Here is a 15,339-nt window from a genome sequence, read left to right on the forward strand (position 1 = left end):
TGTACGGTTAACTAGTACAGATTATAATATTCATTAGTGGTAATCGTAGACTCTTGATAGTTGTTAAAGTAGTTGTTTGATGAACGTGTATGAAATAAAAATAATTATTAAAAACTGAAATATGGAGTAAATGTTACTGTGTAATAAAGATAACTCCAATCACTAATGAAGAACCCAAATTCTTATACAGAGTACTACTCGTACATATATGGTTGACCACACCATGTGACCAACCATTATAAAGTTTACTTTGTCATTATTAAAGGCGTTATTTCATCAATATCATAGGGTTACTTGATTATTTTTACAAAGGTTACTTGTCAGTGCTATAGATGGGCTAATATTTTATTGAATTCCCACGCTCTTATCCCAAACTATTACTATTACCAAATGCGCCCCGTAATTTTAAAAGAATACAAACCGTAAAATAGATGAAACAACTTCTTTACCGGCCAATCCAATCAGTTGTTGGTCCTAACTCGACTTCACATATCACTTGATACGTCCCTCATTTTATGCTTGTGGCTCTCCTAGTTGCTCCACACTCCCTCCCACCATCATCATAAACTTTGCTATCCACAATCTTCTAACATTAAAAGGTACACTTGTAATTTCTGATCTTTCAACCTCAAAACATGGCATCCTCTCTAATGTCAGGCGCTTCCTCCTCTTGCTCTGCCGCCTTATCCACCAGAACCCACCCTTCCTCTCCTAAACCATGCCCACCCCTTCATCTTCCTCAGGTTTGCTCCCTTTTTTGTTTTGTTTAATTTTGCAATTTTTTGATCATTTGATTCACAAATTATTACAATTTCATGTAATTTTAACTGGGTATTTCTTGGTTTGTGCAGAAAACCAATTTTCATGGGCTTTCTTTGCAAGATGCAAAAAGGGTCATTTTCAGTTCACTTGTAGCTGAAAGAATGAACTATTCTCCCAGTGTTAAAAGAGGGTTTGAGATCAAAGCAAGAACAACTGGTGCTTCTAAGTCAATCGAGGTTGAAGTTGATAAACCCTTAGGCCTCACTCTTGGTCAGAAACCTGGTGGTGGAGTTGTCATCACTGTTAGTAATACTTTTATCTCAATTATTCGCAATTTTAACTAATTATTCGGTTATGATATATGTAGCCCTAAGGACTAACTTAATGCATTACACTTATTTAATAAAATTACGTGTCGTTTGGTGTTATTAATGTTTATCGTATTATAAGGAGTCATCTTTTAATTGTTTGTTTTGTAATTTTTTTAATCCGGGTTTGAAATTTTGGGTGTTTTGATGGAAAATATACAATTATATTGTTGATGTAGGCAGTAGATGGTGGAGGAAATGCTGCAAAAGCTGGGCTTAAATCAGGTGATCAGGTGATTTATACTAGCAGTTTTTTTGGTGATGAACTTTGGCCTGCTGATAAGCTTGGATTCACTAAAACTGCAATTCAGGCTAAGCCTGATTCTGTTTACTTTGTTGTCAGCAGGTATAATATAGTATGTATCCCTTGTTATATGCTCGTTATATTGATTTTGTTTGGATTGAGTTTTTGTATTGTTGTTGAATATTCAATTTATAGGTTAAGAATTATGTGCCAAGGTAGAAATGTGCCAAGTTTGTGGATACATTATGAGTCTTTGTTTCGTTGTTCTTCTATGTTTTCTTCTTCGAACATCTTGTTTAGGCTTATCATTTGATTGGTATTAGGTAAATGCGGATTCTCTAGGTGTTGAATAGACTGAATACAAAGCTTATGGTGGTAGGGCAGAATCGAGTAGATGTTTAACACAATGACACTTATACCAGTATAAGTTACACACTGAGAAATCGAAAGGTAGAAGAAAGCTTAGATCTTTTTTAATTTTTATTTTGATGCAAAGAAAGGAGCTAGATAAAATCCAAAAAAAGGCAGAATTACAAGATAGATTTATAGGAGGACATCTGAACAAATCCAGGTTTAATTCCAAAATCTGGGAGGTAGATGAAAAACTGATTTTTAAAACACACTGAATGATTTCCGATATTTTCATATTCAAGGTATGTAGTTAGTTTACTAACCATTCCCAAATATTTCCATGTGTATTTCTTTCCTACACCCCACTTTATGGAGTAACTGAGTAAAAAATTGTGTTTGCTTAGGAAGGAGTTCCTATATAAGTAGAGGGAAATCAGATAATAGTAATATTTGAGAGCTATATGGAATTATGGAGCTTAACAGTAAATAAAAATCTCTTTATATAGTGTATTGGTATTCTCTTTTTGCTCCTGATGTTCAGCATTTTAATGCAGAGGTGCTGATGTTGATGTGAAAAAACTTCCGAAACGTCCTGCTCCTCCACGTTTTGGGCGAAAACTAACCGAGGCACAAAAGGCAAGCATTCATGGAAGCTTTGATCCAACAATACTCATGATTTTATAGATTTTTTAAGCACATTGTACTTGAATTACTTTTACTTACTGAGATGCTGCTAAACTTTTCAGGCCAAAGCGACTCACATATGCCTTGACTGTGGATTCATATACACATTATCAAAACCGTTTGAAGATCAGGCAAGCTTATCAATCTAATTTTCATTACATTTGATTCCAGGTCTTTAATAACTTGGCCTGATCAACTATTTTGTTTTGTCTGTTTTGTAGCCCGATGATTATGCTTGTCCTCAGTGTATAGCACCAAAGAAGAGGTTTGCACGCTATGATGTGAACACAGGTAAGGCAGTAGGTGGTGCTTTACCGCCTATCGGTGTCATCATAGGGCTAGTTGCTGGTCTTGGTGCTGTTGGAGCATTATTAGTATACGGTCTTCAGTAAGGCAAATCTGAAACCTTATTAATTAGTTCACCCATTCTGTATATCTTCTGGTATTTATGAGACTGCCATGTAATTGGTAATTGTGATCCATTTGTTATATATATTGGAGAGCGAATATTATATTACTGTGTAAAAGCAACCCTTGGCAATTTTCTCCATTGTAAGTGCCGGGATACAAATGTACATCTTATCTGTTTGATTGCAAATTGGTAGTCAAATACTCAAATCTAATGTTATTATGTGACACATTATGTCCTTAATTTGGCATTTTGGCATTTTGGCATAACCTCTTTATGTATCATGTGTCAGTCTTATTTGGGTTGGCCGTTGGTGGACATGACTAAGTTCCCCGATGCCCCAACGATGGTTTAGGCTTTCCCTATTGCAGAGGAAATCCCATGTCAACTGTCAAGTGGACTCAGGTGGGGAAAGAAGATCTCGGCAGGGATCAGGAGAGGCTAGAGTTGGGCCCAAAGCTGTAAATCGTACATGCAAGATGCAAGATAAATCGTACATGCAAGATGCAACCTTGTATCCAGTGTGATTCCCTTTGGTGTTGTAGTGGTGGTACAAGATGGCAGGACCAAACACAAAGCCCATCACGAAGAGGAAGTCCATCGACTAGATCAGAAAGCGGGCCAAGATGGGAATATAGGCTACAATGAACCAGTACCCTCTGTGCCAGGGACAGTTCCACAGAAGGGGGCGAAGGGTCTGGGCTTAGACCACTGTACAGCTTGATAGAATCAGTCAATCCATACACCAACTTTTGGTCCAGATCATTTAACTCGCTCATGTAGACCACCTCGAGGGTGTTATTATTGTAGCTGCCGCTGGTCCCCATAGCACTGAATGAGCTTATCCTATTTTGGAAGATCATAGTTGTTGCTCTGGAAGGCTGGAATGCAATGTCTTAGTAGGAACCACCACCCTAGGAAGGGAAAGCCGTGTCATTTAAAGAATTCCTTGGACGCATACTTTTTTCTACTCTATCCTGCCACTATTGCTGCTTTTTCTAGGTTCTCTTGGAGTCTTGGATCTTCACTTGCAACACCTTTGAACCAAAAATTAACCAAGGAGGTTATTAAGTCAGACCGACCATGGAAGCCAAATGCTCAAACAAAGGTATAGCATCATACAATATTTAACGCCCATAAACAAAGAAATAGATAAACATTTATACTTCCCATTGCATTACTTTGGGAGTATTGGGAGGTAGCCTGTATAGCATCATTGGCTACAAGAGCAGAACAATGAGTGGTTTCAGGCACCTTTATACAAAAGCACTCCGCAAGTAACTGGCTCTAAAAAAAACTTGTTTGTGGTCAAACTCATTCCTACGAGGGTTTCCATAGTTGTAATTTAATCTGTCCCTCCCCCCTTCCACCCGACATATAAATCTAATGTTACATATACGTATTTTATACTTACATACTTGACCTCAATGGCGTCAATGTCATCCTTAGAGTCCATGAGACCTCCAGGTTCATATTCATGTTCAAGTGCACCATCATTATATAATCAATTTGTTGACATTCCAGTAATAAAATTAATATGCCTTTGAAAACAAACTTTAGAAAAATGAAATACACACAATAGGTTGTACCTTTTACATCATTTTCCCTTAAAGTTAGGAGGAGACCTTGACCTTTACGCTTTAGGCATGTATATATGAACTTTTACTTGTAAGTAAACATAATAATTCATCAATAAAATAGTCATACGACTTCTAGAATATGAATCAAAAGCTGTAAATACGAAACAATTAAGATCAAAATAATATTCTAATTTGTCGAAATCACGATACATACGTATACACAAACATATTTGATCGATCGTTTACGTTGGAGATACATATTAAGTATAGTAGCGCAGTTATGGCAAATTTCCAGCTTAGTTTTCTATTTATTCAACGGTCTATGAGCTGGTTATTGGTTGACGTCAACGATAAAATTAAAATGGAGCAAATTGCTACTTATTTTATGTTCTTGTAAAATTATATAACCTTATTTTCATTCTATAGAACTGATCAAATTGCTATATATATATATATATATATATATATATATATATACACAAGTATATATAAATATGTCATTATAAAAATACATTTGCATGTTACTAAAAAGCATTGAAGAATACATGCATTGTCAACTCTCGAACCAAGCACAAAATCATTGTTAACTGACAAATATCTTCTTTTGTAGGTATTTTTTGAGATTTATTAATAAGTTTACGTTCTAAAATTATACTCCTTTCGTTTTTATTTATTTTATTTCCCTACTTTCTTTATTAGGGTGTTCTAGAACATTGTTCATATCATGATTGTTGTGAGTCAAATTTCTTATTAAGCAAATTTATATGTCCAGTTATTACCCCTTGATCTAATTATTGGACAGGGTAGCATAATAATTAATAAGTATAGGGTTATGATTAATTTATTAATTAGGATTTTTTATTGAACATTTGCTTTAATAAGGGTTATTATTGGACAAGGTTAATAATAAAGAGCTAAAATAAATAAATAATTGCTCAATGATTTTGTAAACGAATATACGGAGTAGTTATGTTAAGAAAACTACATAAGTTTCGTATAATTTTACTTTTTTTTTTTTTTTTTTTTGCCTAATCCTTTTTAATTTTCCTTGCCCGTTTAATGATGAATTGCAGCTCACTTAAGCCTGACCCTTTTTCACTATTTAAAAAGCAATAGTCAATTTAAACCTGATCTTTTATTGACCTACACTAATCCTGATTCGACACATTAAATAACTAGGTCTAGTTTCTCACATTTCCACCCACTTTTTTCAATCTATATCATTATCGATCTCTGTATTCCATTTTAAAGTGTACGGAGTATTTACAAGTTTGTATATACTACGGAGTATAGATTTACAATAGTAAGTAATATAAATGTGTCAACAATAAAAACTTATTCTAATAACCTTATTTACATAAAAATTTATTCTAATAACCTTATTTATTCTTAAACTTCAATTTTGTGTTCTTACTATGACTACGAAAATCAATATGAAACGAAAAGAATAATAATAATACACACAAGCAGTTTCATTATAATCGCTACGTACATAATAGTCTAATCGCTACGTACATAATAGTCTACTAGACGTGAAGCAGCACATAATCAATCGACAATTCAATAGTCGTATGTATGGAGTGCTTAACTAGGCAGGGCTTGACTGAACATTATAATAAGTTCTGATTTTATAGAAATATTATATACCAGGCCAGTACAAGTACATTTGTTGGCTATATATAGCTTACTTTACATAAAAAATAGTTGTATAACCTAAGCTTTTCTCTTAACTTACTCAATTAAAGCATAAGAGCAAGATTAAAAGAAAAGAAGGAAAGTTATGGAAGGAAAGAACATTGCAGTATGTGTAATTGCTGGCGTTCTTGGTTTAATAGCAGTTGTTATGGGCTTTGTTGCCGAGGCTACCAAAGTTAAGGTAATATGTGTTCCCGTCTTCAATAGTGTATACGTCATAATCTTAATATCTAATTGGTAATTTGACACTCGTATAATATAATTTTGAGTAACGTTTAATATTACTCAGTAAGTCGGTATGAAATTAAACATGTTCACTTCATTTTTCTTCTTACTTTCACACCAATGGACTGAATTTTATAGGTCATACTTAATATTTGAAACTTAACTCGTACTTTATTTGTAATATGTACTCCATATTAATATATTTCGTATATATAATAATATTATTGCAGGGTGATCAAGTAATATTTACACAAGATTATGGGGCTTGTTTTTATCCAACGAGTCCATCGGTGGCACTGGGAATAGTTGCTTCAATAATTCTTTTGATTCAGCAAATACTTATAAGTAGTGCAACTGGCTGTTTTTGTTGCAGACGAAATCCTTGTCCTTCAACTTGTAGTGGCATAACAGCTCTTATTTGCTTTATCTTCTCTTGGTAACTAACTAATCATTATTCGTGCCGTACTCCCTCCGTTTATAAATAAATCATCTCAAATCAATTTTTTTATGTATTAGTATTGATACGACTATATTTGTTCTTCCTGCTTAGAATTTTATGTGAACCAAAAAAAATCAAATTTTTTTTAAAAAAAAAAACAAAAAAGATCGGAGAGAACATTAGTTTGACTTTTCAAAATGTTAATTACAAACAATGTTATAAAATTTACTCCGTAATATTTTAAAATCACACAAAATCATATAGGAAGAATTTAACTAGATTGATTTACTTGACCTCGAAATATAATGTTAATTCATAAAAATTATGATTTCATAAGAAGACTAAAAACATGCATGCAGGTTGGTCTTCATTGGAGCATTTGTAATGCTGATGTATGCGTCCATTCTCAACACCACTAAGTACCTTGAAGATGCGACCAACACTCTCGGCGAGGGCTGCCTCGTTCCGAAGTCCGGCTACTTCATTGGGGCGGGGGTATTGATTTCTAACGAGAAGAGGATTATTCCGAAGGGTAGTGCTCCAAATGTTGGAAAAGAGTCTGGTATTGCCACAGCAAAACCACAAATGCCAACAAATGTGTAAAACGTCATTATGTGTTTTTATCAATTTATGTGATCTTGTGAACTCAAATTTATGTATGTCTGCAAAAATTGATGTATTTGTTATTTGGACAGAATAATAAAGCAAACGTAATCAAGAATTGATTATCATAAAAATTCTTCGTCATTTTGCATCAAAATTGATTTTGATTATAAAAGTTCGAACTAGCACGAGCGAGAACTGGAAGTAACTGATAAAAGATGGTACTGGTTTTTAAACACTGCATGTTAGACTGTATAAGAAAACATCATGATGATATATAGAACTAGGTGAAGTTCCAATAGTCAATTCGATAACTCCATTCAGTTACAAAATAATGGAGATATTAGAGTTTCGGCAATCCAGCAGTGTCAGATATTCTTTATGTACAGACCATGGCTATTAATCAATTCCCAACAAATTAGACAATGTATAGGAGTATTTGAGCAAAGCATATAGGCACAGCAAGACCGAAAAGCTACCATCTCTCTCCCTCAGATCCCATCCCCTTGGTAAAAGAGATTTCTGGCTCATGATTATGTCAAAAAGAAAACCCGGTTTCTTCGTCTTCGTCTTCATCTTCATCATCTATCATAGCTTCTTCCTCCTCGCTAGACCTCTCATATTCATCTTCGTCTTCTTCCTCCTCCTCCAACATGCTCTTGCTGCCAGACTCTTTGTCCTTCATACCAGTGCTCAAAACCACGGTTTCTCCTTTAGTCTTCTGCATATCGCTCCTAAGCTTCTCCATGTTCTCTCGCCGCCTATCTTCCTCCAACCGTTGCTTCTCTGCCTTCCTCTTATCAAGATCAGCCCTATAAAAAAAACATCACAATTAATACATTTATGCAGTCAAAAGTTTTCTATAAGAGGATGAAAATTGTCCATTTATGTTACTTGTAAGTCTCCATGAATTCTTCAGCACTATCATCAACAGCCTTGAAGAACTCATTCATCCCAGCACCAGTAAGTGCAGAAACTCCAGCTGATCTTAGATTTTTATAAAATTCATCAAGTACAAGAGATAGGCTTCGAGTCAAGGTCGAAGTGTAGGACTCATCAGACTCAAGGGCTGCATGAAACACCTCAAAATCTTCCATCCACTGCAGTAAAAAGCCTAATCAGTTCACTTACAGAAAGCAAGGATCAAAATTGAAGATAGCATTCTAGGATCGTAAAAACATCATCACATATATGATAATGCAAGTCAGTCATAATTGCTGAATACTACAGAAAACAGTCACGTGAGTAAATGCACAGCACCATGATAACCTAAGAATGGCTAATTTGCAAGAACATGTCTCAAAATATTTGGAAGAAGCTAGATTATACCCCCTCCACCCCAATTTACTTGCTCCATTGTTTAGTTGCAAGTAGAAAAATGGAGCGAGAGGGATAGTAATTTGGGCACCCAAACGAAAATTGGAGCAAGTAGATTGGGAAAAGGGAACAAGTAGATTGGGAAAAGAGAACGTCGAAAAGAAAAGCATAAAACACAAATCAAAGTCGTCCCAACAGTGTGAAGAAGTGTACTAATGCTATAATGGTAATTGGTACTCCCTTTGTCCCTTATTTTTTGCCCCATTGTGAATATACGGGTCAAACTTTTATAACTTTGACCATAAATACTCGTTAATCTATCTTATTAGACATGTCTCATTGTATATTTTATTAATATAAAAATTTTTATAATTTTTACGCGTATAAAAAAGGAGATATATACGTTTGGAGACCGTGTAAAGTCAAATGGGGCAAAAAATAAGGCTAGAGGGAGTAGTAAATAAGGAAATCACCAAAGATTATACCCATTCTGGTAAATAAGCCTTAACAGTTGATCACCAAAATTATACCTAATGACAGAAGCTGTTACTAGATTAAAAATTAAAAATAAAAAAAAATAAAAAAAATCATTCATGACTATCATGAGGCGAATTATCAGGCTTCAACAAATTAGTCATCTCTCTTTGTTCTTCCCAAGTTTACCACATGAATACAGAAGGCTGTTCCTATTTATAAAAAAAAGGGGTTGAGGAAAAATGAGACTAAACTAACTGAGAACTAGGTTTGTAAAGGTAGGAATGAATAATAAGAACAATTTCAAACTGCTGGTCACCAACGGCAGTGCAGCCTTGACTAAAAATGATAATACTGCCTGTATTCAGCTAAGCTTATCAGCCAAGAAATTCAAAGCAATTAATCTGGGAGAGAACATGGAGTTACTATACATTTGTAGGACAGACAAAAAGCATACCCAAGAATTTAATTTTTTTTTTTAAGATTTTTTGAAAGTAGACTTTAGATAAGTAAAAAGTTGAACAAGTTTTCTTCATCTTTCTGAAAGATACCACATTTATATTAGAAATAGTGTAATACCGAGACTATTGACTAGAAACTTCTAATCAGATATTGTTAGATTAAGAATATACAATGTCACATAACTACAAGGATCAATTCAACATTGGAAGGACCAGCGATTTTCCAAACAAAAAAATGAAGAAAAAAAAATGCTCAAGCCAAAGATTACCAATTTACCATGCCATGCAAATTGTGCTGAATATCATCAATAAAAGTTAGATCAGGAAGCAATTCTAAAGAAAAAGACAACAAGAAGGAGGAAAACACTATCCCACATAGATTCCAAGTCCCAAAAAAAAAATCTCATCCACATTTTATTAGGAAAAGTTATGCAAGCAGCCAGAAGGTAAAGCTTTACTCCTCTTGTGCCATCCCAAAAAAAAAAAAAAAAAAAAAAAAAAAAAAAAAAAAAAACACCCATCTTTCACTTAAAGTTTAGAAAAATAACAACAAAAAACAAAAGGCACCCAGACCTCTTGCTACTAACCTAACACACATTAAGAGAAAGCACCCATTAGCTCTCTGCTTCAAATAAATGCCCAAGTTAATACCCAAGTTTCCTAGGACTTTAGGCCTTCCAACAATAATTGAGGAGTAATAAAAGAGATAGACCTGGTAAATGGGTGTTCGTAAAAGGAACCAACAGATTAAAAAAAAAAAGTTCAGCAATTAAAAAGACTATTGACACGGGTTTTTTTTGTAAGTTAATCCATATGACTTCAAGTTTCACACCAAGATACCAAGTACCCTTTAAGACAAGGTATTGAATGCAAGCAGGATACATGAATGGAAAATTCCAAAAAAATCAATTCATGTCAGAACAATGAATAGAGGAAAGCAAAAAGGTAAGAAAATCCAATATCCAATGAGATGCTCTTCAGCTCCCAATCCCACAGGATTAATTAAGATGACATTTTAAGCAGATCAATAACAATTTTCTCCAGAAACACACCATCCATATCAATGTTGCATTTTTCTTGGATGTGATGCATATTATGAAAAAGATCAAAACAAAATGTTCATGAAAGTTGCATGCATAAAAGTCAATGTCTCACACTCTCACAGATCGGTAATTATAAAACTCCTGAATAAAACCTACCTCCAAAGCAAACTGGTGTTGAGCTACATCAGTCTTGTTAAATGCCAATATGAGAGGCAGCCGTGTCTTGTAAAGAATGCTACAAGCGTATAGCATATTACTCATGAATGTGGTTGGGTTTGAAGAGCGAGGGGTATCAACTACATAAGCAATCACAGTAGGAAAAGTAGACGCAAAGGCTTCCGTAATTATGGCTCCAGAGGCGGACCAAGTAAATATCTCAATCTGCCCAGGTGTGTCCACCAGCACATAATCAAGCTGGTCAGCTCTACGCTCAACAACTGATATAACCTGAAAATTGAATTAGACACCCTTCATTAGGATGCACTACAAGACAAAATATTAAAATATAAATATGGGGCAACAAAATACCGTTATGTAATGTAGCAGTCTTGCATGGAAAACGAGTAAAGTGGGGTGTGTGCGTGGAAAAGAGGGGGGGGGGATATTATGGTTGACTGGGTTTTGAAGATATGGAGTAACATCCATTTAAAAGTATGCTCGTGATTGTATTTACATTTCAACAATTGGCCTCGAGGAGAATTGTAAAGGTAGCATTTAAAGATTTTAAAATAAATCCTTATCATCAAAAGCTTAAATGAATGCAAGACAGCAAGAGATAGGTAGTCTTAAACTCTTAATAGGCTCTAAAAAGCAATTCCTAGTGTAAGGACCAGAGACCTTCAGCATCAACATTGGTAGAAAGTAGAAAGCCTAGCTAGCTATTAGTTGGATAGGAGCAGGCTAATAGTTGATTAGTCATGTTAACAGGCTGGACAAGTATGATCATGTGGGTTATGGGCCACTATAGGGAAGAGAGAGAGCTAGAGAAGTGATAACGCAAAAAGACTCGACAAGTGAACTGGGTTTCAATATACCATCTCGAGTATTATTATCTTCTGTTAAGGGAGATTTGAGAGAAGATGAAATAGGAAAACATCATGACAAAATTGTTAAGCTGTCATTTGGCCTAATATTGACGTTGTCCAACAAGAACCCTCATAACTTGATCCTATCATTGGGCTGCCCTGCGCATCAATCAGGCTTACTGCCTACATTGCCACAATGCCTCTTAAGTAAAGAACTTCTCGCTCAGATTAGGATAAACGAATTGAATGCATCATGCATGTAGCCTTACAAAGGAGGTTGTTAGCAATTGTTCCTTAATCTGAGACACATGTACTGTGTACTACGGAGTACTTCAAAATGAACAAGGAGGATAGAGAAGGCTGATAAGATATTTCAATTTAGTCCATGATAATCCAATTACAAGAATAATACTCCTAAGTCAGGGATTCCATTTTAAATGTGCATGAAAGGAATAATCAATTTTTTCTTAATTATTAAACTTCTTTTACCCTATTCATAACTTGCTTCTTCTTAATAACTTCATCATTATCATTGGTGCGGGCCTACAGTAGGAAGCTTACAATTCAAATAATTTCACAAACAACAGGTTCCTTCTGTTAAAATACAAGGTTTCATTTCCTCAAAAAAATAAAATAAAGTTTCATAGTCTTCAGCAAGCTTTATATGACTACGAGCCTACGAGGTTAGGAGCAAGGCACACATAATCCTCTTCAGAAGAAAATAAGACTCTATGATATCGAGTTGTCTTTAACCTTTATGCTTTTAATTAATTAAAAGTAAAAATTCAACTAGCAACATACTTCCTCCGTTCTATTAATATTGCAACAATGGACTTTTTGCACTATTCATCACTCTTGTTTGACCATATAATATGAGTTATACGTTAAGCAAAATATAGTAAAGTGAGATCTTGTTGGATTCGTCTCATAAAATACTTTCACAATATCATGTTTTTATAATTTTTACTCTTGCACAATTATAGATTAGCATATAAAATGTGTTTTGGGATGCGTAATTTCCTCCTTGTTGCAATATTAACAGAACGGAGGAAGTATCATAGTCACTTTTTAGAATGATGTTAACAACAAGAGTATATATCACAATATCAATAGAAGATGCATATCATAATTCTTGTTCTTCAAGTTTGTCATCCTTAACAATAAAATACATCACAGCAAAATCTAATAAATTTTACAAGACTGGTGTTTTTGAGCTTTACCTCATCAAACTTGGTAGCAAACAGATTCAGTGAAGTTAAAATTCCTCCATTAGGACCTAAGTTGAACTGCTTCATAACTTCCTTGTACTTGACAGTGTCTCTTATATCGATATTTGCCCCAAATGGGAGGGTCATAACAGCTGGATCGAGATTAATCACATAACCACGACGGTTTGAAGTATGTGTATGTTGAACCAGTTGACGCATAAATGTCGTCTTTCCACTCCCTAATCACATTCGAATCAAAACTAAGCTCAACCATATTGCAAGCATTACACAATAACATACTAAGATCAATCAAAACTAACATCCATCCTAAAATATGATTATAAATCTTATAACTAAACCCGGTTCGTGCAAAAGCAACATAAATGAATTGTGATAAATAACTAATTGTTCCTCAATATGTAAGTAAGCTGATTACTGACCTGCCATTCCAACAACAATAATAACAACAGGCTTTCTCTTGAATTCGGACGACGATGATTCATCAATCTGCAGTTTCTCCAGTGACTGCATCATTTCATCATTTTCTTTGCCCTACAATTTACATTTCAATCAACATCTTCTTTACAAAATTTGCAAAAATTAAAAGTTGTAGTTTTTCACATACAACACAGTTAAATTTATACCTTTTCCGTTGAAGAAGACGTTGTTGCCGAGGCATCTTCAGAAGCTGAATCATGCATCTTTGAATCAACTTCCATTAGCTCGTCTCAAATAATCAACTCAGAGTCTGAAAAAAAAAAAATCAAATCATCAACAAATTAACCTAATTTCCGCAGTTCTTAAACATAAAATTCAACCGAAATTAGCAATTAGCATGCAAAGAAATTGAAAATGCAATATTTTTTCCAATTTTCAACCGAAATTAACCTAATTTCCGCAGTTCTTAAAAGATAAAATTCAACGAAAATTAGCAATCAGCGTGCAAATAAATTGAAACTGCAACATTAATTCTTCAAATTTTCCAGTTTTCAACAAAACTAGCTGAAATTCAATTAGATTATCTTTGGAAACTTGAAATTGATTTCGACAATCATAAATTCAAAAATTAAAGTTAAAAGACCTAAAAATCGATTTCTAAAATTATAGTATTTGTTTGGGAAATTCAAAGCTTGGATTTCACATTTTCTGATTACTTTACTTACCAAAGAAAATCAACAGAAGTCGGATCAACGTTCAATAGCAATTTTCCGACGAATGAGCGAAAATGGCAGGTTAGTTTGGAGTATGAGCGAGACCCAATGTTTTGAAGTTTTTACAAATAATGAAAAACCCTAAACCCCACTAATAATAAAAAAATAAAAAAAGCAATTTGCAATTAAGGGAAACGGCCTCCTAATTACGGAAATAAAAAAATAATAAAAAGACGAAGCAGGGGTGTTAATTGAGCTGAGTCGATCTCGAGCTAAGGAAAACCTAAAACTAACTACGAACCACAAAGTATGATTTTAGTTATTGGTCCGTTCTTGTCTGGTTATAAATCTAATAATGTAGTATAATTTTATTCAAATTGATTAAATAAAAAAAAATGGTATTGAACATTGATCAACCCCCCATGTAGCAAGAGAATTGGTAATATAACACTAAAAGTTGTTGATTGATGTAGATTCGAATTGCACCAAATAAATAAATAAATATTAATAATTGGAGTTAGAACGGATTATGCAAGGAGTAGAACTTGGGCGAACCAATAAAATTAGAAAGGGTCGATTTAAGACAAGTTTTTATTGGATAAATTAACTACTCCCACTATTTCGCAACAATCACAATATTTTCCTTTTACATTCGTTTCATAAAAACTGAAACATTCTTTTTATTAGATATGATTCACTTTTCTCACATACGCTACGGAGTACTTTTTATTTTTTCTCACTCATACTAACTACTCTCTTCGGGTTTTTTTTTTTAATGCAGCACTTTGACTTTTACATTATTCATTGACTTGTTTTTTACACTTCTATAAAATAAATAAATGTTATTATATAATATGTCATTAGATTACTTATAATGCCTAGTTTCATATTATAGTTTTGTTATACTAGCTCCGTTTTTTTAATTGGCACCTTTCTATTATCACGCTTACCAACGCATATTTTTAACGCTTAATATCTCTAACTATCAACATTGTAAAATTATAAAAAGTGGATATTAATACAATATTCATCTAGATGATTCAAACAAGATCTCACATGTCTATATTTTATAGTAACTATAAATCACAAAAGCGAGTCAAAGTGTAGTATGTGAATAATGTAAAAAGTCAACCGGTGTCAGCTTAAAAAACAGAGGTAGTAATTTTTAGTAATAGTTCATTAAAGATATTAATGTTCAAAATTGTATCTAGGCAAATGTGTCGGTCAAACTTATGCATTAAAAAAACAGACGAATAAAAAATAATGGTCACTACTCTAAATTCTCTAAATTCCTATAAAT

At 33.8% G+C, this 15,339-nt stretch overlaps 3 protein-coding genes across 3 annotated transcripts; 2 read left to right on the top strand and 1 right to left on the bottom strand.

The window, feature by feature from the left end:
• The first annotated feature begins 512 nt into the window (after positions 1–512).
• LOC110692977 lies at positions 513–3,061 on the top strand. The gene is made up of 6 exons (XM_021870067.1): positions 513–743; positions 852–1,064; positions 1,310–1,476; positions 2,280–2,361; positions 2,472–2,540; positions 2,631–3,061. The coding sequence occupies exons 1-6, from the start codon at positions 636–638 to the stop codon at positions 2,799–2,801; spliced, it is 810 nt and encodes a 269-aa protein (XP_021725759.1). The 5' UTR covers positions 513–635; the 3' UTR covers positions 2,802–3,061.
• Positions 3,062–6,123: 3,062 nt separating this feature from the next.
• On the top strand, positions 6,124–7,488 carry LOC110693124. The gene is made up of 3 exons (XM_021870246.1): positions 6,124–6,274; positions 6,549–6,754; positions 7,117–7,488. Exons 1-3 carry the CDS (start codon positions 6,179–6,181, stop codon positions 7,358–7,360), a joined length of 546 nt encoding a protein of 181 aa, XP_021725938.1. The 5' UTR covers positions 6,124–6,178; the 3' UTR covers positions 7,361–7,488.
• Positions 7,489–7,613: 125 nt separating this feature from the next.
• LOC110692979 (GPN-loop GTPase 1-like) lies at positions 7,614–14,437 on the bottom strand. Its single transcript, XM_021870070.1, has 7 exons — positions 14,052–14,437; positions 13,533–13,636; positions 13,329–13,440; positions 12,901–13,127; positions 10,812–11,102; positions 8,255–8,460; positions 7,614–8,172 (listed from the first exon to the last, which is right to left on the bottom strand). Exons 2-7 carry the CDS (start codon positions 13,605–13,607, stop codon positions 7,899–7,901), a joined length of 1,185 nt encoding a protein of 394 aa, XP_021725762.1. The 5' UTR covers positions 13,608–13,636; positions 14,052–14,437; the 3' UTR covers positions 7,614–7,898.
• Between the last annotated feature and the right edge of the window lie 902 nt (positions 14,438–15,339).

This window comes from Chenopodium quinoa, unplaced genomic scaffold (assembly GCF_001683475.1).
Source record: "Chenopodium quinoa cultivar QQ74 unplaced genomic scaffold, ASM168347v1, whole genome shotgun sequence".
Classification (NCBI taxonomy): domain Eukaryota; kingdom Viridiplantae; phylum Streptophyta; class Magnoliopsida; order Caryophyllales; family Amaranthaceae; genus Chenopodium; species Chenopodium quinoa.

What these genes read in the sequence shown, in the direction of transcription:
- LOC110692977 (XM_021870067.1), top strand. Translation starts at nt 636, where the DNA reads ATGGCATCCTCTCTAATGTCAGGCGCTTCCTCCTCTTGCTCTGCCGCC. An exon ending in CACCCCTTCATCTTCCTCAG is followed by an intron (nt 744 to 851) that starts GTTTGCTCCCTT and finishes TGGTTTGTGCAG; the next exon opens with AAAACCAATTTTCATGGGCT. An exon ending in CAAAACCGTTTGAAGATCAG is followed by an intron (nt 2,541 to 2,630) that starts GCAAGCTTATCA and finishes TCTGTTTTGTAG; the next exon opens with CCCGATGATTATGCTTGTCC.
- LOC110693124 (XM_021870246.1), top strand. Translation starts at nt 6,179, where the DNA reads ATGGAAGGAAAGAACATTGCAGTATGTGTAATTGCTGGCGTTCTTGGT. An exon ending in CCGAGGCTACCAAAGTTAAG is followed by an intron (nt 6,275 to 6,548) that starts GTAATATGTGTT and finishes ATATTATTGCAG; the next exon opens with GGTGATCAAGTAATATTTAC. An exon ending in ATTTGCTTTATCTTCTCTTG is followed by an intron (nt 6,755 to 7,116) that starts GTAACTAACTAA and finishes ACATGCATGCAG; the next exon opens with GTTGGTCTTCATTGGAGCAT.
- LOC110692979 (XM_021870070.1), bottom strand. Translation starts at nt 13,607, where the DNA reads ATGGAAGTTGATTCAAAGATGCATGATTCAGCTTCTGAAGATGCCTCG. An exon ending in AACACCAGTTTGCTTTGGAG is followed by an intron (nt 8,461 to 10,811) that starts GTAGGTTTTATT and finishes TTTTTACTGCAG; the next exon opens with TGGATGGAAGATTTTGAGGT. An exon ending in GAATTCATGGAGACTTACAA is followed by an intron (nt 8,173 to 8,254) that starts GTAACATAAATG and finishes TTTTTTTTATAG; the next exon opens with GGCTGATCTTGATAAGAGGA.